The following is a 27,145-nucleotide window of genomic DNA, read 5'->3' as shown; positions in this document are numbered from 1 at the left end:
GTGAAATTTGATAATTTGTTGTTCCATGATGTATGTGTCTAACCATATATTTAGCTGAAAAGCTTTCTACTTTGAGGATTCCATGACTGTACTTACAGTGGTTTTTAAGGTTCTGTTTAATTCTCTTTACTTAGCTTTGCATTGTTGTTCCATGATGTATCTTCAAGTTTTGGACCTTTCATAAGGATCAGGTTTCAGGTAATGTTCTTTCTTTCCTCTCTTTTCCCCCCCTCATATCTTGCACCAGGTACTAAGTATGAGTAAGGTAAAAGAGTTTGGGTCATAACTCCTAAAAGGTTGGGTTTCATTGGATTGACCCAAAACACTTCTTCGTCCATTTTTTAGTTTCCTCGAATGTAAGAAACTTTGAACGAATGTTTATTGTAGGAAATAACTAAAGTTGTGTGTATCGTATGTAAAAAACTTTGAAATAATGTTTATTGTATGTAAGAATTTCGTTTTAACCAATTAAAATCTGACAAGTGGCACCTGTATATGGTTGCCACATATGTTTTCTTACATACAATAAACATTTTTTCAAGTTGCTTACATACAATACACATAACTTTAGTTTTTTTCTACTATAGATATTCGGTCAAAAATAGTTACATTACAGGAAACTAATCCCTTTTTTTTATGTAATTATTGTATTAAATCTGATAATTAAAGAAGAAGTTACATTATTGAGATCGTAATTTGATAACCGATTTAGGAGTTACATCATAACTTTGACTCATTCCCTATACTTGGCGTGCGGTTCGATCCATTAGGCAAGGAGGGATTTTTTCAAGTTGTTTAGTTGACTGATATTAACTAATTAAAATAAAATTATGTTTGCCAGCAAGGTTGTGACATAAATAAAACCATGGTCAATTGAATAACGCAGCAACATTGTGTTGTATTTGTTCATGGACATTTTGTAAATTAGGTAGACATATATGTTGTGTATCTGGTATGAAGGTTGCAATATATGGTTAAAAAATATACAACCTGTTGAAATATTGAGTCCTTAAGTGCCCACGTACGTAAATGCTACGCGAGGGGCATTTCACAAAAATCGGCTACGTACGTTGGTTGGAGAATGTCGTGTTGTGATAAGTTCTATTTGGGTTTGAAACTTCTTACTAATTAATGTTTGAAGTAAATAGATAGCACATGTAGTGATATGATTTCGTTCTTAAATGACATACGTTGTAACAATCACGAGTCGGGTCATTGCTCCTTGTAAGTGACAGTACATATAATCATGCAATCTATTTAGTATTTCAATTTTTTTTCACATAACAAGAAATGTAAATAGATAGCAAAACAGTTTTAAGTAGGAGGAAACTTTAGCATCGAAAATTCGAGATACGTATTGTAGCTTTTGTAACTAACATGTTAAAATGTATGCCTTGAATATTTTCCGGGCAGCTATTGGTTTTTTAGCTTATATCGACTAACATTTTCAATTCTTTTTAACAGGTGACAAATGAGCAATCTGGCCGTAATGTGTTCTGCTGGAAGACACATCCATAAGTGATCAAGAATTTTCTGAGGTGTAGACATCCTGACTGATGTAGAACTATGACTATGAAAGTTAATTTTTTATATAAATACATTCAAGCCATTACGGCCTTACGGGTACCATAGAACTATTAGTTGATGTCAATTATATCCGTCGCAACGCGCGGGTACCATGCTAGTATATATGTATATATATAGGTGGATCATCCAGAGAGCAAGTTGTGAATGTTTTACATATTAAGTACGAGTATATATATTGCTAATTTTCTCCTGCTAATTAAGCTTCATGATATTCATACGTAAATATATGTGAATGTACGTTTTCTGTGCCTGGCTGGCTTGGTTTCTCTTATTTCATCCTATCGACGGTACATTTCCAAAAGAACGGGCCTGGCACTCATATCAGGATGTCCAACACTTTCATGATCTGCGGCGCCACAGGAGAAAAGATTCAAAGTTAAAACGTCATGCGTGTGTGCATTCGAAGCAACCTAAAAATACCAAAATCTATCAACTAAACTTTAAAGGTGTGAATGATGTACCTGTGGAGGTCAAGGAATCCCTGTACTCGTCCACTCGACTATCTGCCTGCTCCAATGTCCTTATGATATCATCATCATTCATGAGCTCAGAATTGATCCATTTGAGCAATCGAGCTTCATCAGGACTGATCTCTGATGCTATCCCATCGATAAGAGCAACGTGGGCAGATGATTTGACAGTATTGTTCGCTTTACATGGCCAAATATCAATTCCGTCCCTCTTATGAACCGTAGAAAAGGTATTGTCTGACACTGCATGCAAAGGAGAAGATGAGTCAGAAATTGTTGTGACGAGCTATCGCAAATTATTTTAATATATAATAGAAAGTTAATTAAACAACACAAAGAATTAGAGTATATGGTTCTGCTCCTCAGGACTGATCCACTACTACAAATATCATTAGAAGCAATCGGGTTTACAAGAATAGAATGGAATCATTTAACGCTCAATACATTTGAATAACGTCACTAGTTTTTCACTCGCTCAATAAACACTCGATTAACTCGCCCACAAATATATATATATTACTTAAAACCTCAACTTATGACTGTTATTCATATAATTGAAAGACACAAAAGTAAGGGAAAAGAATATGTGTGTATGTAACTTGTCTCCAGCTACTATTATAAGAAAGAAACTTTGTTTTGGTTCATTGTATGTAGTTTGTCTCAAAACTGAACAAATTGTGCAATAATTCGGCCGGATACTAACGTGGCACCATCAAACATCTGATACGTGGCCCAATGAAAGACCACCACATCATCATTTTTACACGATTCGTTCAGTTTAGTAGGTTACTTACATACAATGAACCTAAACAAAGTTTTTTCCTACAATAGTAGCCGAAGACAAGTTACATACTATACACACACAGATTCTTTTCCCCAAAAGTAAATGTCCATCTACATATAATACAAAAATCTTGAGTCAATTACAATTACCACGCAGCTGGATAATTTCCATAATTGTTATTGTCTAATTCCTTGAAAAATTTAATCTGGTCATGCATATATAGCATATGATATGAAGCTTACTTTTATATCTTTTTGCAGCACACGACTTAGGCAGTCCAAAAAGTTTGGTAACATCATCACGGGTGATATCATCTGCTTTCCTTTTGCGTGACGCTTTTTTGGAAGTGTCAATGTTGATGCTTTCGTTTTGGTCTGACAATTGTAAACCTGCCTCCTTGATGTTGATACATTTATTAGGGTCTGATGATTGCAAACCCGCCTTCTGCAAGCCAAGGGAAAATCTTAGTTAGTCACGATTTCTTCATCCTTTTTCATGCATTCTTTTAAAACTGATAATTTGCTAGATAACTAGAAAGAATTAATTTTTTTGAGCATTATGCCACAAAAACCTCTTAGCATTAGTTAATACTATGTAAAACTTTTGGGTTCTTCCTTATTAGGGAGTGCCCGCTCTCACAACCCCTCAGTACAACAACTCTCCTGTTTCAATCATGTTTTAATATATTGGTAGATAGATAGATAGATATAAAGTATTACCAACTAATTAAATTGGAAAATCAAGAAGTAGAGAGAACAACAAACCTCAAGCGCCTTGCAAACTTCTTCCATTTTAGAAAAAACGTTACCTACGCAATTAGTCATGACAAACTCCAGTACACCAATACATCGATCACCATCAAACACCGGAATGGCAAATGATCCTTGAATGTTGGAACGCATCGCAACTAGTCTTTGAGGATAGTCTTTGTCTTTGTATTCCTCCACATCTTGGACCCATTCAGGGGAAAGATTGTGGAATACACGGCTAGGAAGCCCAATGCACTTTCCTTTTCCTTGATTTACATAGGAGTTGTGGTCTAAGCACGCTAAACGGTAGGACCAAAATCCACATGTGTACATTGAAAACGCAAATGGCTGACCTCGAGTGGTTAGTACTGTATCAGACCCAAAACCTATTGCGCCCCAAAACTGAGAAAACACTAGTCCTTCATTAAATGATACTCGTATTTCTGAAAGTGCATAGCATATCTTTTGATAAGGGATAGCTGCAAAGTTCAAACTCCAAACTTTTAAGGAATGGCAATGAATAAGATTTCTACAATAGCCAGTGTATATTATATATATTTATTGCTCAGAAATTAATAAAGTTTAATGTGGATAAAGCTAATTACTAATAGTATTAGCCTATCATTAAATGTCAAAAAAGTATTACTCCGTACAGAATAACATCACCTTAATTATTACAAGATCATTCCTCTCTAAGTGCAAACACTTGATTAATTAATCAGCGTGCAAACAGTAATCAAGCAAGTATTCATCTAGCTAGCTAGCTAGCTAGCTAGCTATCATGAAATTGTAACGAAAGAACAGGTATTATTTGTATAAAAAAATTTAACCAAAAGAACTAATTAAAGCAGAAGATAAGATATTAGTGGACTTGATCAGATCTGAAAGTTATTTTATAACTCAAATGGAGCTTAATTGCTCTAACCAATCAGAAATAGCAGATTAAAGGTGGATCGATCGATAAACCTATATGGCAGCAACTTAACAACTATTATTACTTTGAGTAACCATCATGATAAAACTCTTAATAAAACTAACCATCATGAGCAGTAGTCGTTGGTGGTGGAACATGATTGTAGTAGAAAACCTTGAAGGTAGAGAGAAGAAGAAAATCATCAGATACTTGAGTATTAATACTCTGATTATTATCTATGACGTTTTTGTCTGGAGAGAATATAGCCATCTGGATAACTTAATTTTTGGCAGGTCTGGAATGACAGTTAAAAGAACTCGGGTCAAATGAATAACCCGATTCAAGAAAGAAATGTGATCCGGGTCTGAAGTGTAAGTAACCAGTGGTCGGCAAGGAAAAAGTACATGGGACCCCTATGTGGTTAGACCGTCCACCAAATACAGGCTAGATTCAGTGTATAAGAAGCAGGTCCTAGCTAGCTAGCTAGCTAGGATCCATCTAATCAAAGTTTTAACTTTACATGTTAGAATAAATCATAATTCTTAAAATAAAAGAGCCACAATATATATTACAATTAGTAGCCGACTTTAATTGTTTAGTAAGTCATACTATACGTGGTCTTATGGCTGCAGAGGCACTTCCTTGTTTGTTGCTTCCAATGGTAAAGGTCCGGGATTCAAAACTCTTGGATAATATCCTGCACCATCTTTAGCTTAATTACTTTCCAAATTCCTTTTAATATTATACTACCCGCACAAACCATGGCAGCCAAATATGATTCAAGTTGTTTAGTGAGATACAAAGCCAAAGAGTTGAGGGTGCCGGTACCCGACTTCACTTCTTTAAAATTATCAGATGTTCATACTTATTTGTTTACACCTAGTTTTAAAAAATATAAAAAGTTATGTTGATTTGTTACCATTTAAAATTGTTTGAAATATTTTCATATCTTTTTATAATCTGAACTTAAATTTTCACATTTATTTATAATTAAGAAGAAACTCAAAAAATCGTATTAATTTTCACATTTATAATAATACAAAAATTTTCCTCTAATAATTATGTATAAATATCACATGTATCCGCATTTAAAAGTATGAACATTAATTTGTAACACTCAATTTATCCACGATTCATGGCGATGAGAATTGAATAGATATATATACTCGTAATATACAGTTCATTAAATCATATGAATGGTATCTCAAAGGCAAAACTAGCTAGCTAGAAAACATATGTTTGACCTTTGCCTTGACCTGGTGGCTATAGTCTCCCTACCTCGGTTAACCATTCTAATGCACCTCCTCAAAAAGCCAACGTTAAATCCTACTGTAGTTTTTTTCTAACTTTATTTGAACCCCCAAAGTCCAAAGACAGCCTGTTAATTGGGTATAAACCTTCAAATAGGTTTTGTCTGGTTTGCATTTCAATTAAATAAAGGCCCAGACCATTCCCAGGGATCAATGGGTTACTTTTCCAAATCACAAATTCCTTTTACCATTTTTCAAGTTTCAATAATGCAGGTGAGGATTAGTTAACTGTTTGAAAGGTATAATTTCCACGGAGCATCAGTTCACTTTAATCTTCAGATTGCAGACCAGATCACAAATCACAATAGATGAGATCTCACGGTGACGGGTCAACCTTTTTAAAAAACGTATGAGCCTTACTTGTTACGCGGCCTAGTGTTCGCTCAAACAGGTTTCCAGATTATCAGAATGCCATGATGATCCTGATCAAAACATGGGATAGTTAAAGCTTTTCAAATGTGTTTTGAAAGAAAGGTAGAACACCCACAATGCAAGAAGTCTTTTGATGAATTTTTTATTTTATTTTTTGTATTTTTATTTGACAGATCATATTTCCACTAACAATAATTTGTAAATAAGTTATTTATTCCAATGTAAAAAACATAAACACAAGTTTTTCCTAAAAGGTATTATGAAATATAGGGAAGATGAATAAGTCTCCTCTTTTAAAAATTTACAATAATTAAGTCATTGCATAAAAAGCTTTTGAAGAAGTCATGTTTCTTAGTGATAATAAGCTATCCAATGACTTTTTCAAAAGTAAACAAGCCTTACAACGAGCTTCTATTATGGATGCTCTTAGAGTGAAGAGTTCAGTCAAATCCATGCTTTACTTAAGCTTGTTTTTTTACTTCGGTTACATTGCCATATTGTTACTTCCGAACAATCTATTGACTCCCGACCAACTATATTTGTTGATCAATTCCTTTTACTTCACCTTGTGGCCTATCGTGTTGTGTGAATCATGAAAAGAGGTTTTTTGGCCAAAACAGTACGCAAAACCGTGTTTCCTGACGAAGAATAGCTCGGAGTATAATCTTTTGAGACAAAAGTGTTGGGGAAATTCGAGATAACAAACAGATAACCGGATATAAATCAATCTTTGAAGGCACGTGATCGCTTTCAGATTGAATCAATTTGGCAGTTCACCCAAACTATTCAATCGGATCAATCAAAGATTAAGAATTTTCTGTGTGGATGTGTTTGAGAGAGAAGAACCAGAGAGAAAGAAAAGAATGATCAGAGAATTCTACATACGGGACATATTTTGACATATATATCTGTTAGTCCATACAACTGCATAAACGGCAGCTCGACCCCAGCCAGGGGCTCTGCCCCTTGGACCCCGCCAGGGGCTGCCGTCCCTTGGACCCCGCTCTCAGGGGCGCTGCCCCCGGACCCCCGTACCTTAGGGGCCCCTAAGGTCATAATAAATTCAAATAGGCGTGCACTCCGCACCACCAATCCTATATGATGTATTATTATGACGTTATTGATCAAACAAGTTAACTCAATTACACTAGAATATCCAACAAAAAGTGAAGCTATATGCATTAACATTTAAAGGAGAAAACAGTGAATATTTATTGTCCAGTTAACATTATGAAATGCCCCAATTTTATTACAAATTGTTGTAAAGATTTTAAGTTTAGATGGATCGATTCAACGATGCTACCTCTTTCTTGTTAATCTTATTATGTACTATTTCTTAGCTTTTGTATACTCTGAATCATTAACTCTTACTCGTAATTCTTAACTACCATTACCCGTTTTGCCACTTTACCTGGCCTATTTCAATAATATCTTTTCTTGTCCAAACTTACATAGAAGCTTTTTGACCACGTTTACATTCATACTACATTCCAACAACTTTATTTAGATCACTTTTACGCATTCGAACCATTCATAGGCTAAATTGTCCATTATGCCACTTTTGACCCGTTCGGGTCAAAACTACCAATTTTACAACTTCTGCACATTCAGCACATCATATTTTTTTGTTCAGATATTACTTGATTTGAACGAAATACTATTTCATAACTTTCTGAGATGTGATACTACCAGGTCGATATTACATGATTTAAACGAGATATTGTTTCATAAAACTAGAAAGTGGTACCCTGCAATTGCAGGTTATTCAATTCCTTTGCTTTAGTTTCATATCGTATGTGTAGCTTCCAAAAGAGAAACAGCTAAATGTATGGAGATTAAATACTCTTACCAAGTACGTCGTTTAGGGTTAATGGCTCAAAATACTGTTAACAAAGGGTCTTACATAGATTGAACACAAAACTCAAGCAGCCAAATAAACATTGACACGAGTTGTGCCCATCTCTAATCAGCCCCACCATAACAAAGACCATACAGTTACACCTAACTAAGTATTCATCTTGACCCACATCTTGTACCATGATTTTCTACTTCCTCACAATGACTATATATATATATATATATATATAGAGCAGAAGTACATATATTATATGAGCATGAAAAATGTTATACAGACTTGATACAGAGTTTAGGTGACTCTCATTGAGAGGGGAGTCGCTGCCTGCTTGGTTCGTTAAATAAAGCACAACAACACCTTTTTATTCAAAAATATATACTGTATTAAGCTGCTAATTGGCCTTTAGGTTGAACTCTGCCCGCCGTTGTTAAATCAATTAGGTCACTCACAATTTGCTTTGGATTGGCCAATACCAACCTACAAATTAAACATCATCTTATCTTTGTAAAAAAGTTTACAATGAGGGTTTAGTATTAATTAATAGCTCCAAGATTGAAAAGTGTAAATAGCTTTAACAGAATGATTTGGAAATTGAATGCCACAGATCAACCTATTTTGGGGATCAAATTTCTAGATTTGACTTAAGTGACTATACCAATTTATATCAACTTACAATATATATATAAAATTCGTTTAACACGCAACTAAAGTTGTAGCTCTTGTTTGCATATCCTCTGATTTATCAAGATAACTATATAAAAATAATGCCAACCGGATCAAGATGTTCCAAAAATAAAGCTACCTTACCTTGATAATTCATTTTATCAGCACCTGGATGTTCAAACTCGATATTCCGAGTTACATCAGGTGCATTCTGGTTGATATGAGCTTCTGAAACGGAGGCTCTGGTAGTTGTAGTTTGTTCACATAGCCCCTCAAGAATGATGTTCATGTCCCTACAAAGGAATAAGGAATACCTGAAACAAGAACCAAAACCATATCCAAATGAATGTGAATGTTTTGAATGACCTACATGTCTTACCAATTATCAAATGAGTTGGTTGTGTTTTGCAGATCATAAACAGGATCTTCAAAAGGCCTAATCTCACTAGCAGCTGTTGGATTGATTTGAGTTTCAGGAACAAATAATCTGTCTTTTATAGTTTGTTCACATAGCAACTGAAAAGTGGAATTGTCCATGTACCTGCGAAGGAAGAAGAAAAACCGTAAACAAAAACAAAACCAGAATCAAATGACTGTGAATGTCTATAGAGACCTACTTGTCAGAGAAGCAATTATCAGAATTTATGTCTTCCAGAGTATCAGCAGGGATTTGAGATGGGCTAGTCTTACTAGCAACTATTTGATCGATTTGAGCTCCATGAATGGGTGCTCTGGCATTTGTAGTTTGTTCACGTGACAGCTCAAAAGTGACCGTGTCCCTACAAAGGAAGAAGAAATACCTGAGACAAGAACCAAAAGCAAAACCAATTCCAAATCCAAATGAATGTGAATGTTTTGAATGACCTACATGTCGTACCAATTATCAGAAAGGTTGGTCGTGTTCTGCATATAAACAGGGTAATCACAAAACCTAGTCTCACTAGCAGTTGTTTGGTAGATTTGAGTTTCAGGAACAGATAATCTGGCATTTATAGTTTGTTCGCATTGCAACTCAAAAGAGTCGATGTACCTACAAAGGAAAAAGAAATACCATAAACAAAATCCAAAACCAATATCAAATGATGTGAATGTCTAGCGGGACCTACATGTCAGAGAAGCAGTTATCAGGAAAGCCATTGTCTTCTGGAATACCAACAGAGATTTGTAAAGGCCTAGTCTCGATATCAGCTATTTGATCGATTTGAGTTTCAGGAACAGAGGTTCTGGCATGTTTAGTTTGTTCACATGGCAACTCAGAAGTGTCCATGTCCCTACAGTGGAAGAAGAAATACCATAACTATAAACCAAAACCAGTATCAAATGAATGTGAATGGTTAGAATGACCTACATATTAAAGGACCAGTTATCAGGACAGTGGTTTATTTCTTCCTGAGTATCAGCAGGGATTTGAGAAAGCCTAGTCTTGCTAGCAGCAAATTGATCGATTTGAGTTTCTGGAATGGGTGCTCTGTCATTTGTAGCTTTTTCATGTGGCAACTCAAAAGTGTCCGTATTCCTAAAGAGGAAGAAGAAATACCATATAAGCAAAAACCAAAACATAAAACAAACAAGTGTAGATGTGTTGAATGACCTACGTGTACGAGGACGAATCATCAGAACATCCAAGCTTGTCTTCCAGAGCAACTGGGATTTGAGAAGAACTAGTCTTTCTAGCAGCCGCTGTACTTGTTCGAGTTTTAGGATTTGTACACGGTATCCGTGGCCATTCATAAATCCTTACCTTGTTACAAACACTCTTGAAGGTAGTTCTTTTTACTACAATGAGAGAGAAGTATATAGGTCATGACATTTTTAACATTTCCATCAACATACTTGAACCGATTGTAACCAGTTTAATGAATTAAATGCATGCTTCTAACTAAATGAAGCTTACACCCAAGCTTGGCTGCAGCAGCGTTCTTAGTTAGTCCGAAATGTGGAACAAGACAAGAGTACTTGGTATACTTAAATGACTTTGATCGGCGAATCTTTTTATTAATTGTCTTTGGTTCATCATTCTGGATTGGAGTCTGCAAATTGGCTTTCTGGATTGGGCGTTCCATCTGCATTGATGAAGTTGCAAAATTAACCAGCATTTTGGAAGTGAATCAAAAGATTTGTAAATATTTGTTATCACTGGATCTTGTTCATAGTATGTGTAAGGATTGGGATTTTTAATTCTGTGAAGGAAAGTGTGGGTCTTTTGTCAGGAAACCCATGGAAAAAACCCTTTTAATTGTATATGAATCCAAACTTTTATACCCAATCACTTAAACTTAACCAAACAACTGATCTTGCTAATAAACCCAAATCCAAACATCACCTAAGTTTTGATATTTTTTCTATCAAACTATCACTGACATATCGTGATCATAATTATTCATTCACCTTATTTAGGATTATTATCTAGGAAACAACTTACCAAAACAAAGAGTATCATTGAATATCAAAAAAGTGATTTTGGTAATGCACAGGGTATAAGGTAGCAGATGGATAAATGGATGCAGCAGTCTCGGTGACATAATACATTAACTATATATGAATGGAGAGAAAAAAATACATAGACAAGGACCAGGCATACCTCAAGGGCTCTATATACTTTATCAATATCACTGTCATAAGAATCCTTGGGTGTATCCATGACAAACTGAAGCACACCAACACATCGCTCATCTACAATCAGAGGCACGGCAAAGGATCCCCATATCCGAGAAAAAATAGCATCGTCATCGCTCGGAGGACGCTCATCTTCTGGGTACCAATAATGCAAGTTCTGAGTTTGTACAGATGTACAAGTCAGAAACGCATGGCCAGAAAGCCCAAAGGCTACTTTCTTATCCGGATGAACATATAATTTGTTTTTCAAGTTGGCATTATGGTATAACTGAAGCTCTTTATTGTTCCCAAAGAGACCAAAAGGCTGATCCGTGATAGTAAGTACATATGCCTTCCCAGCTTTTTGTGCCCCCCAAAACTCAAAAAGAGCATTTTCGCCATCAGCAGGTTGTATGTTTCTAAATAGAGAATAGATCTTCTGTTTCAGCTCTTCGCTTGTAGGAGCACAAATATCTGCAAGGGTTTAAAGTTTAAACAGCTAGGAAAATGAAAGAAGCGGATCGAATCTAACAACAATACTTGAGTATATATGTATGTATATAGTTAGTTTAAACAAAAATGGTAAAATATAATCAGTGATGATATAAGTTTGTAAAGGGATTAGTTTCCAGGAATGTAACTATCTTTTACCGAATGTCTATAGTAGGAAAAAACTAAAGTTATGTGTATTGTATGTAAGTAACTTGAAAAAATGTTTATTGTATGTAAGAAAACATACGTGACAACCATATACAGGTGCCACTTGTCAGATTTTAATTTGTTGAAACGAAATTCTTACATACAATAAACATTATTTCAAAGTTGTTTACATACAATACACACAACTTTAGTTATTTCCTACAATAGACATTCGTTCAAAGTTTATTACATTCGAGGAAACTAATCCCGTTTGTAAATGGGGGATATTACTAAAAATAGAAATGTAGGAATTGTCAATAGTTCACTCTAGTTCAATGCAAATTATACAAGTATTGTTACAACTCTTTAAAGATATGATAGTGTTCCATATATAAACAGAAACGTGCTTCAAATTCTAAGATCTTAAATCAGATATCATAGCTACGGTTGACTAATCAAAACCTCAAATTTCTAGGAGATGAATACAAGATATATATACATATATATAACATATATATAGCAGATTAACAATGGAGAGGATATAATTAGGATGAAATTAAGTACTACTAGAAATCTAGCTATACATAGCTAGCATCCAAAGAAGACTTAGTTAACTAGCTTGGAGAAAAGGACCAAGACGAGTGTGGTTGCTCTACCGTTCGATAACTGATAGTGATCGGAAAAGTCTTGGCAAATAATTGAATAAAAATATTATTGGGGAGGGAGAGACAGAGACAGAGGATTTATAAATGAATGGCTTACTATCAAGAAATAGAAATGTTAGAGATGAATCCAAAGATAGATCGAGGGAAAGAAAACGATTGCAAAAGATAAAACACACATGTTTCTTTTTTGTTTTGTTTTTCTTTCTAAAATTGTTATGAACTGGACCATGGTTTGATCAGTTCTTACAGGTGATAGCTGTAGATTGCTGGAGGGAGTCTCCAAGTGAGCTGACGGCCTTCCAGTTGCTGGAGTTCATAGTAGAACAGGTCATCTTTAACAAACTCTAGCTTGTATTTGAAGATCAACGATATGAACTTGAATTTTCAATAGATCATATGTATAATGGTTTAAATCTTGATATAAGTTCACGATACTGTTGAGGTATTATTGAACTGTATATGGGGGCCAAATAAGAGGGGGGCAAATAAGAGGGTCAAAGAAACTTTTGACAAAGCTCACATGCTTTCTAGCTAGTGGTGTCCTGTCCACGTACAAACGCAAAAAAGTCATATCTAGCTTTTTGAGGTTCAAATAGAGCAAAAGTACCCTTGAAATATAGTCCTATATTTTACATACTACGAGTATAATACTTCGATCCGTATGGATATACGTATATTCCATGAGTTATATTGTTATAACAACATTGTTTCTATCCTTCTTTCAAAAAGATATTCAGGTGAAGATTTGTTAATTATAAAAATGAGTATCATCAGGATACCTTAATTTTGTGTATAACGAAACCTGGAATTGCATTTAATATTTGGATAGTAGTGCGTACATCTAACCAAATACAAAAGGTTTAAGTTATATTCCCACTAGAACAATGGTTATCTTCAAATTTTAAAAGAGTGTAGGTGCCAAGATCGGAACCAATGACCTTTTGAATCTAATTAGTATGGATGCTTACCACTTCATTTTCTATATTCTCTTATAAAGAGTATTGAATTTTTTAAATTCAACATTTTTTTTCTTCCCAAAATACCCCTACTTAAACATAATACCCTTATATACCCTCATTTCCCCCATTTTCTCTAATTATTACACACTCTCATCGACTTTCTAGCCGCTGCAACGCGCGGGCACTATGCTCGTTCAACAATAGATGGATTGGTATATGGTGGAGTCTAAGATCAAGAGATCTTGGGTGCAAATCTTGGTGTGAGCAATGCTTCCAGGAATGGAGACAGTGGTTTTCTTATAATGGGTTTCCTATGGAATTGCAGTTGAGTATATGAAGAGGCATGTCGCTAAGCCCAAATTTACCGTTCAAAAAAACAAAAAAAAACAATGGTTACGTAAAGACAAACCATAATGGTAAAAATTAATTTGAGTAAATGATTGAATTTAATATGATATTTTTATCGAATAATTAACCAGCTGAAAGTGTGCGTTGTCAAAATCTTCATGCATCAATATATATATATATATATATATATATACTAGTGCTCAGGCTCGTCCATTGGACGGGTAGTAAAGAAGAGAATACGAAAGCTAAAGAAGAAACATATGAAAATTAACTCTATATAAATATTGATTCCAATTTACCTTTTTTTTTTCCAACTTTGGTTAAATAAAAAGAGAAACAAAAAAGTGTATGACCAATATCACAACTTAATCAATACAAAAGCTAAAAAAGAAACATATGAAAATTAACTCTATATAAATATTGATTTCAGTTTACTTTTTTTTAAAAAAATTTTAGTTAAACAAAAAGAGAATACAAAAAGTGTAGAGTATATAATTTGAAAAATACATACCAATTCATCAACAAAGGCCATCTCAAACGTTTTGATTTTCTTCGGGTTGTTCCACTCTGAAACAATTTACACATGCACAACACGGAGTCGTAGATGATAGTTAACATATGTTGGCTTAAGATATTCAAGTGAAATAATGTGGTTTTATTTTTTGTTGTTGAATAAGAAGTTATAATGAACAACAAACTAAATTAAAAGAAATAATAATAACAATAATAATAATATAAGAATTCAATGTTAAATATGAATAATAATGATTAAATATAAACAAATTATATAAATAAAAAAACCTTTTTTGGTAATTGATGGTTGTTTTTTTTTGGCGTCGTTTTTTTTAGGGTTGGGAATATGTGAGCTTTTTTTAAGTGGTATATATATATATAGATAATAATAAAAAAAAATCATTTTTATTAAATAAATTTAAAAAAAATAAAGAATTAATAAGGATGGAGTATTAGGCTAAAATAAGGGGATTAGGGGTGCCAAGTGTACCCCCAACCCCCTCTTTTAATTATATTATAAATATATAGGGGGAAGGGAATATGAGGCTGTTAGACAATAAAGTTTGGTGAAAACCCCTCACATACCTTTTTTAAACCATAAAAATTATGGGAGGCCAAACACTTATTCAAAATATTAAAATATTGCTATGTGAGGGGTTTTTCACCCAAGTTGGATGCATAACAACCCCATACTCACTTTTCTCATATATATATATTGTGCACATCTAGCTACTACATCATTTTTATCATGATTCGATAGTCAAAAATCTTATCCTATTTGTTTTACTTTAATATTTATATTACATAACCAAGAATGTGAGAACCATTATTAACGATTAAACTGAAAAGACCTATGTAAAAAATCATTCGTAAACATTAAAATAAACATTATTCATCCCTTTTTTCATGAAATGTAGCCTTACTTTTATCTAAAAACAAAGAGAGCGACTTTAAGAGACCTCTGACCATATTAAAAGGGTGAGAATTAAACCCTTGGCTATGTCTCCAAAGAAGCGAGGTTTTACCAACTCATCCAAACCTACAGACATTAAAAACAAAACAAAAAGTACATGTGTAAGTTAACTTACTCCCTTCTTCTTTCTTCTTCTCCGGCGAGACTGCCACCGCCAACCACCACCATGATCATCTCCGACCACCACCATGACCCTCCGGTGACAGCGATCATCTCCAACGAGACTTACACATGTGTAAGTTATATACACATGCGTAAGTCGCCACCACTGTCATCACCGGCTTGCCACCGTATTGCGCGGATACCATGTTCGTTTTATTTAAACATAATCATATATTTACATTTAACTACATGTAAACATAATTATACGCATTTATGTTTTGTGTGTTCAATAGGTTTATATCTATGTGTGTATGTCACGGGGAAAAGGTTTCCCCCTGGGAGCCAGTCATAAACGAAGAAGGCAAACAAATAAGACGATAGGGCGGGGGGATAGGTTGAGACTTTATTTTATATCTTTTATTATTGTTTTTTAGAAATGATAATGACAGCCATAAAGATTGTCACTAACAACACGCTTATTACATTTATAAAAAATTGTACTTTATATATAAAAAATCACTCCTTAAAACTTTCGCATAACAACGTACAAATATTTATATAATATCATGAAATGTCTTTTAATGTTTTGTTAATGTAATAAGTACTTATATTATATATATATATATATATAAATTAATGTGTTTATTCGATTTAATATCTTCAAACCGGGTTATAATATATAAATAACAAAAATGATATTATTTTTTAAGATTATTTTTTTTTAAAAAAAATTTAAGTTAAATTCTCCGGGATTGATTAGTTAGTAAAATAAAAAATAAATAAATTGATATTACTTGGTTTAGTGACCATAAATTTTACTTGTAAATTAATAGTGTAGTATTTCTAAAAATTAATAACCCCACTAAACGAGGAAAAACGCATAGCAATGTTTTCTCTTATATTAGATTAAATTAAACGAGACTTTAACCACAGTAGTGGTGTTCGATTAACCACGATGGTCAAACATTTTGTCATATCTAAATTTCGTTAACAATAAATAATCTAACAGTTGTTTAAAATACTAAAAAAAATTAACAATTAAAATTACTTCTTTTGTTGGAAAAGTGTGTATCATTTGCTTGGAATAGGGATCTAGCTTACGTTATCTTAATCGGATCCAAGCTAGAGAATACACTTAAAGGCTGTTGCATCGGTGATGGTTGTTCAACATAATGATGTTACCAGATCCAACGCCGTTGTTAAGTGGGGTGGTTGTTGGCGGTGGTTTCCGAATAATTGTTAATGTCCTTGTGTGTATACTTTGTGCGTTAGAGATAGTATCTAGGTAGGGTGTGTTTCTAAATGCTTTAGAAATTGTACTTTGAGAGTCAGAAAGTGTACACTTAGCCAATCGAGCCGGTTACTATACAAATCAAGCTGGTCACTATACAAACCGACCCGGTTCTGTAGCTATGTTGTTTTGGATTAATTATGAAAGTGCCATATTAACTATTAAGTAAGACAAATTAGACACAACTTTCTTTGAGGGTCCCACTTAAATAAATACATTAAAATAAAAATGAATGTGAGAAAGCACAAAGAGCAACAGTTTTTAAATATACGAGCATGGTACCAGTGTAATGCGGCAGCGATGACATTAGTTGCGATGTGGTGGCGTCGACGGATGGTGATTGCATCAGGGTTAAGTGGGGTAGGAAATTGATACAATGATATTTGAAATTAGTGATAGTGAATATATTTTTTAAAAGATTATGGAATGATTGTGTAAGTTAGTTAATTAAGAGTAAAATGGTAATTTTGCATGTCTATATAGTAGTATAGAAGCATAGATAGAATTAAATTTTAAGGGGAAAAAAAAAAGAAAGAAGAGAGAGATAAAAACAAAATTTAGCGTCAAAATAAAGCTAGGTTTCTATAAACAAAATTCGAGATTCTGCTGGTGGTGCGCGAAAATAAATCTTTCCGATCAGTTATTGTACTCCTTCTCTCCTCTGCAGCTCCTCCGACACTTCAGTTAGTCTCTTTTTATTTTTACAAATCCTTTCTTTTTTTAATTTTCTTTCTTTATTCTAAAAATTTATTGTCTTATAACTGAAATGAAATCCATTGCTGTAGTTGGATTTTCACTTTAGAATTGCTATGAATTATGCGAAATTCATTCATAATAATAATACCCCCATCTAGCCGGAGGTTTTTCTTGAACCAATCCACCTCTACCTCCTTGTTGTATTAATAACAATCCCATCCGTACAAAAAAATTTATTTTTCTTTTAATAAGCATGTTTTTTTAAGGCGGCTGGTATCCCGACCAGACTTTTGGTAATTCAAATAGACTATTTGCAAGGATTATCGCTGCAAATGGTGGTGTTTTGTCCATATCCAACTATTTGCAGCGATTACTGACAGTGGCCGCTATTATTTTGCCGGATTTGCCATTACAGACAGGGGGCCCGCACTATTTGCAGCGACTATCGCTGCAAATAGTAGTTGTGGTCGAGATACCAAAAAATAATGGTTGAGATACGGTGGGCGTTTTTTAAACACTTAAAACAAAAACAAAAAAAACGAAATTTCTTTATTATATGTATATATATATGTATGGACAACATAGACATCAGAATAAATTGCATTAGAAAATCCAAAATTTTCGGATTATATATATGTGTGTGTGTATAGAAAAGGATCAGTTGAGAACCATATATATATATAATGGGTAACACTCCGGTAAAACCACTCTTAAAATAAGAACGGTGAGAACACCTTAAAAACATCATTTTGATGCATAAAAAGTCCATAAAACTAACATATTGCATAACTAATTATCATTATTTAAGTATTTAACAACACATTCATCCTTCAAAATCGAAATAATCATGTTTTTTGTTTTGTGCATCCATCATGGATGCATATTCATCAAAATGATGCATCCAACAAAAAACGTGATTTTTTCGATTTTGATGAATCAATGTGTTGTTAAACACTTAAATAATGATAATTAGTTATGCACTATGTCAGTTTCATGGACTTTCAATGCATCAAAATGTAGTTTTTAAGTGTTCTCACCGGTTCTTATTTTAAGATTGTTCTTATTTGATTGTCCCCATATATACTTTTATATATATATGGGGACAATCAAATAAAAACAGTCTTAAAATAAGAACCGGTGAGAACACTTAAAAACTACATTTTGATGCATTGAAAGTCCATAAAACTGACATAGTGCATAACTAATTATAATTATTTAAGTGTTTAACAACATATTGGCCTATCAAAATCGAGAAAATCATGTTTTTTGTTTTGTGCATCCATCTTGGATGCATATTCATCAAAATGATGCATCCAACAAAAAACGTGATTTTTTCGATTTTGACGGATCGATGTGTTGTTAAACACTTAGATAATGATAATTAGTTACGCACTACGTTAGTTTTATGGAGTTTTAATGAATCAAAATGATGTTTTTAAGTGTTCTCACCGTTCTTATTTTAAAAGTGTTCTCACCGAAGTGCTACCCTATGTAGTATATGTGTGTTACAGGGCAAGAGGCCGGAGATACAGAATATGAAAGTTTAATTTAAATTACACTTGAGTTACAGAAAAGAAATTTGTTCAACGGATTCAACTGCACTTCTTGGGTGTATGTGGATCCGCCCCTATATGTAGATTAAAAAACATAGATTGTTTAGGGAATATAAACTCACTTTTCACAAAAACTCTAGGGCTTGGAAGTAAACAAGGCGAATGGAATACTTCAAATGAAATTAAAGTCTCGTTATGTTTTACGGCTTTCGCATATTTGATTTATAATAATTTAAAGTTAGGAATGTAATCTATGGAGCATGTACTCAACTTTTAGATACTTCCTTGTTGTCAATTCTGAAAAGTTAAAACATTCTTGAGTGCTTTGTTTGACACTACTTTTTGAATCTAGTTATGATTCAACATCCATTCTGGGGTCCAATATGTCTGAATAATTTTATAAGTTTACAAGCATAAAAACGTAATGAACTATACCAAAATTGCTATCGTGTATGATGAACTTTTAATATTTTAATTTAATGTAGTGAACCTACAAAAAGTTGTCATTTGAAGCAAGTGACCTCCTTAATCGGTAAACTTATAATGTGCTTACCTGTTTTTCGAATGACCTCCTATAGATGGAACTGGCATAGTATCGCGAAGTGGCCGCCCTTGCTCAATTTGTGTCCCCCTCTTTGCAACTTGCTTAATTGCACTACAAACCAAAAACCTTGTGCTCTTTATTATGAAAATACTGGAGAAAGGGTCCAAGGGAGAAAGCTAATAACAAGTTAATAACTAAAATAACTTGGAAAATGGAAACTCATGTCTTTATTGGAGGTAATGGTTTTTCATAGGTTCCTTTCATTAAATAGACTTTTTAGTTTTTAAAAGTTTCTTGTATACTATAGGTCAATAGCAGTTTTGGTAAAGCTTATTACATTTTAGGATCATTCTGGATTAAGAATACACCCGTCATAGGTTTTTTATTCCCAGCAACTCTTTAATAAGATCTGTAAGGCACCTCTAAAACTTGGATTCTCCAAAAGCAGCTAATGCTAAGTTTTGAACTATAGACTAATATGCATCCTCTTTTACATACGTGAAAGTTTTTTTCTTCCTGTTTTTGTTACTGGATATGGGATTATGTCTGTTAAAGTCACAGGTTTAACTGATATGCTCCGAATTATCTCAGCCATGTAAGTGGTAATTTGTCTTCTATTCGTTAATCATCTAATCTGACATTGTAATATTGTATTGTGGTTCTAGATTGTGCTGTGTGGCCATCACTAGAATGCCAGCAAGGTTAAGTAACTCCAGTTAAAAATACCATTCTGTTATGTGCCCCGACTCATGGCTGTATGGATATGACACTTCTAACCATCATAAAAAAGGCAAGTCTGTTCAGATTCTGTTCATATTAGTGTTCATGTATCTAGCCATAATTTATAATGTGTATGTTTGTCATGCAATATTGTAATGGTTGCACAAAATAACATCACACGACTACCTAAACATTCACTTAGAAGTTAGAAATCACATTTATGTAACATGCCTTTTTGTTTTATAAAAATGCTGATTTTCTCTCCTTGTGCCCTCTTAAGTGAACTTCATTTAATTTTAAAGAAAAACTACTAAATTTATCTAGTATTCTTTGGATTCAACTATTTTTATGTCCATGTACAGTGTATGCTTGTCCAGTTGAAAATACCATTCTGTTATGTGCCCCGACTCATGGCTCTATGGATATGACACTTCTAACCATCATAAAAAAGGTAAGTCTGTTCAGACTCTGTTCATATTAGTGTTCATGTATTTAGCCATAATTCATAATGTGTATGCTTGTCATGTAATATTGTAATGGTTGCACAAAATAACATCACCCAACTACCTAAACGTTCACTTAGGCTATTTCCAATGCTAAGGACATCCTTAGGCGCCCTTGAGCTACCACATCATATCCTTACAAATCATTGCACACCCTTAAAATCCTTTAGTTTTACCTTCAACCACACAAACATCCTTACATCTATATACAAACAAAAAAAATAGTATTGGAGATAGCCTAAGGGCGTGCCCTTAAGTAAGGACATACATCAAAAAATCTTTAGTTTTGGACAAGCTTCAATGGCAAAGGATATCCATGAACAATTAAGGGCACCTAAGGACACCCAAGAGCACCCCCATTGTTAGAAACCACACTTATGTAGCATGCCTTTTTGTTTTATAAAAATGCTGATTTTCTCTCCTTGTGCTCTCTTAAGTGAACTTCATTTAATTTTAAAGAAAAACTACAAAATGTATCTAGTATTCTTTGGATTCAACTATTTTTATGTCCATGTACAGTGTACTTATTGAAAATTTTCTAACCTTAAATATTTTTCAAAATTATGCAGTGGGGGAATAGCCTTATGCTTGAACTGAAGTCTTACTAGACACCAAGTTTAATAGATATGAATTCTAAAACTCAAGTTAACACGATTTCTTTTACCATGACAATTTGTTTTTTCTTCTGATACATAACCGGCATGTCTGACTTGATTTCTGTTAGATTTTGCTTACATTCAAGATGACACAAGTTCAAATTATATTTTCATCATATCTATCATTTTCTTAAGAAAAACTCACCCGAATTTGTTATTTATTTTTTTGGCATTACTCACTGAGTAAATAAATGAATTACACTGCACGAAGAATTCAAGATGGTGGCTACAGTAAAATAGTGCATTGGTGCTTGCGTAATAAATAGATAAATAAAAGCAGAAAGCTTAATCAGAAAACTCATGGACAGGTTTCTATGATTTAACATGGTATTACTATTATAGAGGGTTATTCACCATGTAATGATTTAAAATCTCAACCCCATAATCACAGTGCCATAATCAACCTGAATATCTAAAATCCTTGACATCTCATGGCTTATTCGCTTCTTGCAAATTATCACTTGATATTTCTACCATCCTGGTAACAACTGATTGGAATCAATCTTTGTGTTAAGCATCTCACAAGAAACAATTTTCACTTCTCTCTTTAGGTAAAATGGAAATGGAAAACATCACATTTATGAAGCTGATTTCTATTAACAACATTTTGGGCTTATTGACTGCAACACAAGAAAATAACTTTTCAAGCTCAAATACATGAATAAAATGCTGTTGGTCAATAAATATTTGTAATTCAAATACACAACTAATGTAGTACTGAATTCGTGGGATTGGAATGTTGCAAAGTTCAGGTTCTGCAAAACCTGAAAAGGAATATGGTTTTCAGAATATTGACAAACGTTTAATAAGGCATCAGGGTACATTGTATCTTTGGTACTGGATGACATGATATTGCGTACTACAATGTGGACGTTTAAGAATGGTTTTGTTTTCAGATCTCTGATAACTTTCTACTTCAAGCTTGCATCACTACACCACCGTTCTGGAAGTAGCAAATATTTTTATATTAATCATCGGCCAAGATGATTAGTTTGATAGTACTTTTGCTACTCGGAAACCCTGTAAGAGTGTGTAAGTCGGCGTCGCAAGCAAGGAGTATCAGGTCATTGTCTTCATCCTCGTATTTAAGACGAAATGTTGTACTCTTTAACCTAAATCTTCGTGCCACTTCATTTTTTAGTTCCATTAAGCCAGATAAAGCTGGGAATGGGAACTTTATCATATCATCTTTCAAAGTTGCCTTCACTGTCACCTTTTTTGTATCTGAAACATTAGTCTGCTTTGGTGATGCAAGAACAAGGCTAGACTCGGTAAGCTGCCAGCCAGCATGCAAGCATGGGTTTGTAACAGTATATTCGGGTTTTGATGTGCTCTCGCACACAGCAGGCTGGTCTTTTTTTTGCATTGCATGCCTGATTGGAATCTTATTCCTCCACCTTTTCCAATATACCATTAGGCATGTTACTTGGTATATGGAATATGATTTACAAGGTATAAGGCGATGCTTGCCACAACTCCACCACTTGCCCGAAAAACCATGCCTTTGACTTGAACAACTCCATCGCTTAACCTTTGTCAGAAGGAACACAAGAAATGATATACCAAAACGTGATGTTTTGTTGTACTTTGGCGGTGGCCAATTGGGCATATTATGCGTTCGACAAAAGCGCTTTAATGTAGACCGGCTAACTGAAAGAGGGAAAAAAATGGACTAAATATAGGGATGATTATGAATATAAACACAAGAATGAATGGGTACAAAAAACAACGAACAAGCAAGAGGGCTTGCCTTTAAGGCTCTTGGCTGCTTGACCAATTGTTTCTCCATGGTGTTGCTTTACTGCTTCCATCGTGAGTGTGTCCATTTTACGTTTTCTGCCTTGTTTTAAACGGTTGCTTTTCCCCCCTGCATGAGTAATGGTATTGTTCGTCTTCTGCATGCCCTCTCCAGGCTTGACTACATCAACTTTGTCTTTTATAATCTCATTTCCAACCAAATTCTCGGTGTTGGTACTAGTAATGCCAAATTTATTGGGCTGATTTTGTATGGTTGTCAATTGGTTGGGGACATTAACAACATTGGTATTTGCAACATCTGCCACGATTGACTCTGAATCTGATGAAACCATCTCAAATATCTTGGTGTTTGTTGTTGCCGTTGAGAATATTGAGTTATCATGAGGGTCAATATTTAAAGATTGATCACTGACTTCCATAGCTGGTCCAATGACTTGTATAGATGATGTGTCACCAAGTACAAAAATAGAAGCTACCTCGATTTTGTGTTTCAATGTTTGCAGCATGTTTGATAGGCATGTATGATCATGCATGCCTAATTCGAGGAAAAACTCTAACACATAGTTGTTATTGCTTTCAACACTATGTAAAAATATTGCAAAGCAGCCCGTTAACCCACTTATGCGTGCATTATGTACTAGCGGGTACTCTTCTGCACTAAGTTTCGTTACATCTCCACAAAATGATGTGCCCCTGGATGATAGAGCTCTTCCGACAACCCCTTGTGACTTGTCCAAGTGCCGTTCTCTACATGCTTTCCGAAAAGGCCACATGCCCATGTCTTGAATATAAAATGGTAGAGCAGCGTTTGACATACAGACTTCCCCAAAACATGTAGTGTCAAAACTATTACAGCTCTTCATTAGTATTTTCTTATGGGAAACAAAAGTATTCGGTGGGGACACAATCCATGTCTGAGCAAGAGGTAATCGTTGAAGGCGGCACACATCTTCTAAAATGCTGAAAACCTTTTTGGACTCAATTTGTTTGTGTTCATTGTGAACCTGTATGCAAAGGCATGTCTCAGCATAAGCATTTCAGAGCATATTAAATAGTGCATTTTAGGGAAACTTTGGGAAAATTGCAAGGCTTGGTTAAAAAACGTAACTCACATTGAAAGTAGGACAATCAAATGCTTGGGGAGTTCTTAGATCCGAGTTCTGCAGATTAACAATTTGCAAGTAGGTAAAATGTAAAGAAGGTTGCAATATGAATGTGTTTCTACCTTTCTCTTGCAGTGAGAAAATGTGTACGATAACAGTATATGATGTAAAGAAAGCATTCATTTATAAAATAAAACTTATAGATGCAAAGAAAGAAGTTATTTATAGAATAAAAATCATACGCAGTAGCTGAGCCACGTGGTCTAACACAAATAACAGAGTGTGTATAGTTAAAATCAACCTTGAGCGCCATGTGGAATTGTTGAACCTCGTAGGCAAAACTCGTATACTTCGAAGACATCAAGAGTTCAAGGACACCAACACACAACCTTGTGGTAGAATCAAAGACAGGTAAAGCCAGATACCCATGGAGATTACAACTAATAGCATGATCATGTAGTGGAAATTGTTCGGGGTTGTAATCAGTTAGTATATCAGAAGTCCACTCTGGCAATTCTCGCCTAAACACCCGAGCAGGAGGACTGCGGTCTTCTTCATGATGATTTTTATCCACAAGAAAAGGCTTGCGCTCTGAGTGCTTCCTATACGAAATAAGTCCTTGGTCATCTTTTACCCCAAGACCAAAAGGTTGATCTATGGTTGTAAGTAATATTAGGTGCTTCCGAATGGGAATGACATGAGGCGACCAAAACTGAACAAGAACACGTTGCTCGCGGAAAGATAAATGTTTTAGTGCCGATTTAATCGTGCCCACTATTTTCTGATTATGTAGGACGCCATTTTCAGCTGTCCGCCCCGACCCTAAAATATGAAGTATTAAGATAATTAATTATACAAATAATAATCCCAAACTAGCTTACAAAAAAGAAACTTCATTATAGTTCCCGTAATAGCCTTAAAACTTGCCAAGTTAGTATTACTCTGTCATTTTATTATCAAATCAGAAGTATGTACTCACACCAAGCACTTTGTATATACTGAGGATGTATATAATATATAATACATATACATATATATACTAAAGAGAAAAAAGAAACGTAACTGGAGATCGAGGAAAGAGGAGAGTCAACAGATGGAGAGGCTGCTTGTTGTTGTTTCTCTCGGGATTCTCCTCCGCTTTCAGAAACCCAAAGAGAGGTAAGGTATCTGGACTCACCGGAAAAAGGCCGAGTCGGTGGTTCTAAACATAAATTATTCTTCATCTTATCTGTTACCTGATCTGAAGCATTTCCACACAAAACTAATCATACAACATATATTTTTGTTTTAATTTTTTGAACGACTAATATTATAACAGAGTTGTTGCGTTTACTCCATCTACCACAAATAAACAGATCTGGATGGACGACTTTATTCCTAGATCTACAAGTCAACCCCTTTAAGTCGTTTTCACTTTTCATCCTTGTATTAAGATCTTTTAATAATATAATATAATTACAGTATTATATACTCGTATTAAGCACGCTGCATAAGAAACAGCGCCCATCAAGCCATTAATCCAAGGAAAAGCTTAAAATATGGATAGAAAAAAAAAAAAGTAAATTACACTTTTTGTCTCTGAAGTTGGCACGTTTTTTACTTTTCGTCCCTTAAGTGAAAAATTACAATTTTGACCTTAAAGTTAGCAGATTTTTTCAATCATCGTCCCTCACCAAACGTCGTTAAGTTTCAGCCGTTAAGTCGGACACGTGCAAAACACGTGAGGGACTGAAACTGCAAAAAATGACAAGTTCAGGGACGAAAACTGAAATTTACTTTTCTGTTGTCATCATCTTCATCTTCTCCGGTTGACTTTCGTCGTAAAATTCGCCGGAAAACTTAAAATGTCGACATCTCACTCGTTTCTTCGAATTAGACCACGAAACCACCACCAAACTTCTCAAAATTAATTTCCGCACGAATTCTAACAAAAAGATTTCAGATTCAACACTTGCCGGAAAACTCAAAATACCCATAACATGGATTTTGAGCAATATTTCTATACAATTTAGTTTGTTCCAAGAATGTAATATTTCTGTTTTCGCAAATAAGTCCATGTTGGATTAGGTGTACGTGCTCCTCACTAAGACACCAATGGTGTGTCTCATTTATTATTCCATAAGCTCTGCACCAAAAAGAAAAGTACAAAATGGGGAGAGACCTTCATGTGGGTTCGGTTTTTGTCAATGAGGCAAAGACATAAGATCGAAAAATTAGAAATATATATAAAGAAGGAGCAAAGAGGGACGAAAGGACCAAGAGGCCTGACAAGCCCCTGCAACTCAAATCTTTTGGTTATGATTCGTGGGGAAATTAATTTTGAGAAGTTTGGTGGTGGTTTCGTGGTCTAATTCGAAGAAAAGAGTGAGATGTCGACATTTTAAGTTTTCCAGCGAATTTTTCTGCGAAAGTTAGTCGGAGAAGATGAAGATGATGACATCAGAAAAGTAAATTTTAGTTTTCGTCCCTGAACTTGTCATTATTTTGCAGTTTCAGTCCCTCACGTGTTTTGCACGTGTCCGACTTAATGGCTGAAACTTAACGACGTTTGGTGAGGGACGATGATTGAAAAAATCTGTCAACTTTAAGGTCAAAATTGTAATTTTTTCACTTAAGGGACGAAAAGTGAAAAACGTGTCAACTTCAGGGACGAAAAGTTTAATATACTCTAGAAAAAATGACTATTGTGTTTAGAATGTAGGCCTAAACGTACATCTAATAAGGAAGGATTTATACATGATAAAATCAATAATAAATATTAAAAAAGAGAAAATATGGTGTCAAAAATCGAATAAATGAGGTATACTTTTAGCCATATTTTTAG

General features: G+C 34.3%; 3 protein-coding genes and 1 long non-coding RNA gene across 5 annotated transcripts; 1 reads left to right on the top strand and 3 right to left on the bottom strand.

The window, feature by feature from the left end:
• Positions 1–1,554: 1,554 nt before the first annotated feature.
• On the bottom strand, positions 1,555–4,773 carry LOC122610995 (protein NLP1-like). Its single transcript, XM_043783948.1, has 5 exons — positions 4,629–4,773; positions 3,606–4,069; positions 3,084–3,285; positions 2,049–2,300; positions 1,555–1,933 (listed from the first exon to the last, which is right to left on the bottom strand). Exons 1-5 carry the CDS (start codon positions 4,771–4,773, stop codon positions 1,866–1,868), a joined length of 1,131 nt encoding a protein of 376 aa, XP_043639883.1. The 3' UTR covers positions 1,555–1,865.
• Positions 4,774–8,698: 3,925 nt separating this feature from the next.
• LOC122610994 lies at positions 8,699–15,703 on the bottom strand. Its single transcript, XM_043783947.1, has 13 exons — positions 15,625–15,703; positions 15,382–15,461; positions 12,850–12,908; positions 12,700–12,806; positions 11,285–11,772; positions 10,598–10,766; positions 10,299–10,479; positions 10,052–10,219; positions 9,810–9,974; positions 9,572–9,733; positions 9,321–9,482; positions 9,083–9,244; positions 8,699–8,996 (listed from the first exon to the last, which is right to left on the bottom strand). The coding sequence occupies exons 1-13, from the start codon at positions 15,701–15,703 to the stop codon at positions 8,792–8,794; spliced, it is 2,187 nt and encodes a 728-aa protein (XP_043639882.1). The 3' UTR covers positions 8,699–8,791.
• Positions 15,704–20,667: 4,964 nt separating this feature from the next.
• LOC122580505 lies at positions 20,668–22,297 on the top strand. 2 transcript variants are annotated; one of them, XR_006320806.1, is made up of 2 exons: positions 20,668–20,752; positions 22,012–22,297. It is a non-coding gene; the product is annotated as an uncharacterized LOC122580505 (long non-coding RNA). The 2 variants fall into 2 exon arrangements; XR_006320807.1 differs by lacking the exon at positions 22,012–22,297 and adding an exon at positions 21,374–21,576.
• LOC122580504 (protein NLP7-like) lies at positions 22,119–25,688 on the bottom strand. The gene is made up of 5 exons (XM_043752781.1): positions 25,385–25,688; positions 24,623–25,143; positions 24,331–24,378; positions 23,211–24,222; positions 22,119–23,110 (listed from the first exon to the last, which is right to left on the bottom strand). Exons 1-5 carry the CDS (start codon positions 25,542–25,544, stop codon positions 22,428–22,430), a joined length of 2,424 nt encoding a protein of 807 aa, XP_043608716.1. The 5' UTR covers positions 25,545–25,688; the 3' UTR covers positions 22,119–22,427.
• Positions 25,689–27,145: the final 1,457 nt, after the last annotated feature.

The sequence above is a fragment of the Erigeron canadensis genome, chromosome 8 (genome assembly GCF_010389155.1).
Source record: "Erigeron canadensis isolate Cc75 chromosome 8, C_canadensis_v1, whole genome shotgun sequence".
NCBI lineage: Eukaryota > Viridiplantae > Streptophyta > Magnoliopsida > Asterales > Asteraceae > Erigeron > Erigeron canadensis.
This window is presented reverse-complemented; position numbering and strand designations above follow the sequence as displayed.

What these genes read in the sequence shown, in the direction of transcription:
- LOC122610995 (XM_043783948.1), bottom strand. Translation starts at nt 4,773, where the DNA reads ATGGCTATATTCTCTCCAGACAAAAACGTCATAGATAATAATCAGAGT. An exon ending in AAGTTTGCAAGGCGCTTGAG is followed by an intron (nt 3,286 to 3,605) that starts GTTTGTTGTTCT and finishes CTTGGCTTGCAG; the next exon opens with AAGGCGGGTTTGCAATCATC. An exon ending in GGATTCCTTGACCTCCACAG is followed by an intron (nt 1,934 to 2,048) that starts GTACATCATTCA and finishes GTGGCGCCGCAG; the next exon opens with ATCATGAAAGTGTTGGACAT.
- LOC122610994 (XM_043783947.1), bottom strand. Translation starts at nt 15,703, where the DNA reads ATGGTATCCGCGCAATACGGTGGCAAGCCGGTGATGACAGTGGTGGCG. An exon ending in AAGTATATAGAGCCCTTGAG is followed by an intron (nt 10,767 to 11,284) that starts GTATGCCTGGTC and finishes TCATCAATGCAG; the next exon opens with ATGGAACGCCCAATCCAGAA. An exon ending in GATAACTGCTTCTCTGACAT is followed by an intron (nt 9,734 to 9,809) that starts GTAGGTCCCGCT and finishes TTTCCTTTGTAG; the next exon opens with GTACATCGACTCTTTTGAGT.
- LOC122580504 (XM_043752781.1), bottom strand. Translation starts at nt 25,544, where the DNA reads ATGAAGAATAATTTATGTTTAGAACCACCGACTCGGCCTTTTTCCGGT. An exon ending in TCCTCTTTCCTCGATCTCCA is followed by an intron (nt 25,144 to 25,384) that starts GTTACGTTTCTT and finishes TTCATATTTTAG; the next exon opens with GGTCGGGGCGGACAGCTGAA. An exon ending in AGCAGCCAAGAGCCTTAAAG is followed by an intron (nt 23,111 to 23,210) that starts GCAAGCCCTCTT and finishes TCCCTCTTTCAG; the next exon opens with TTAGCCGGTCTACATTAAAG.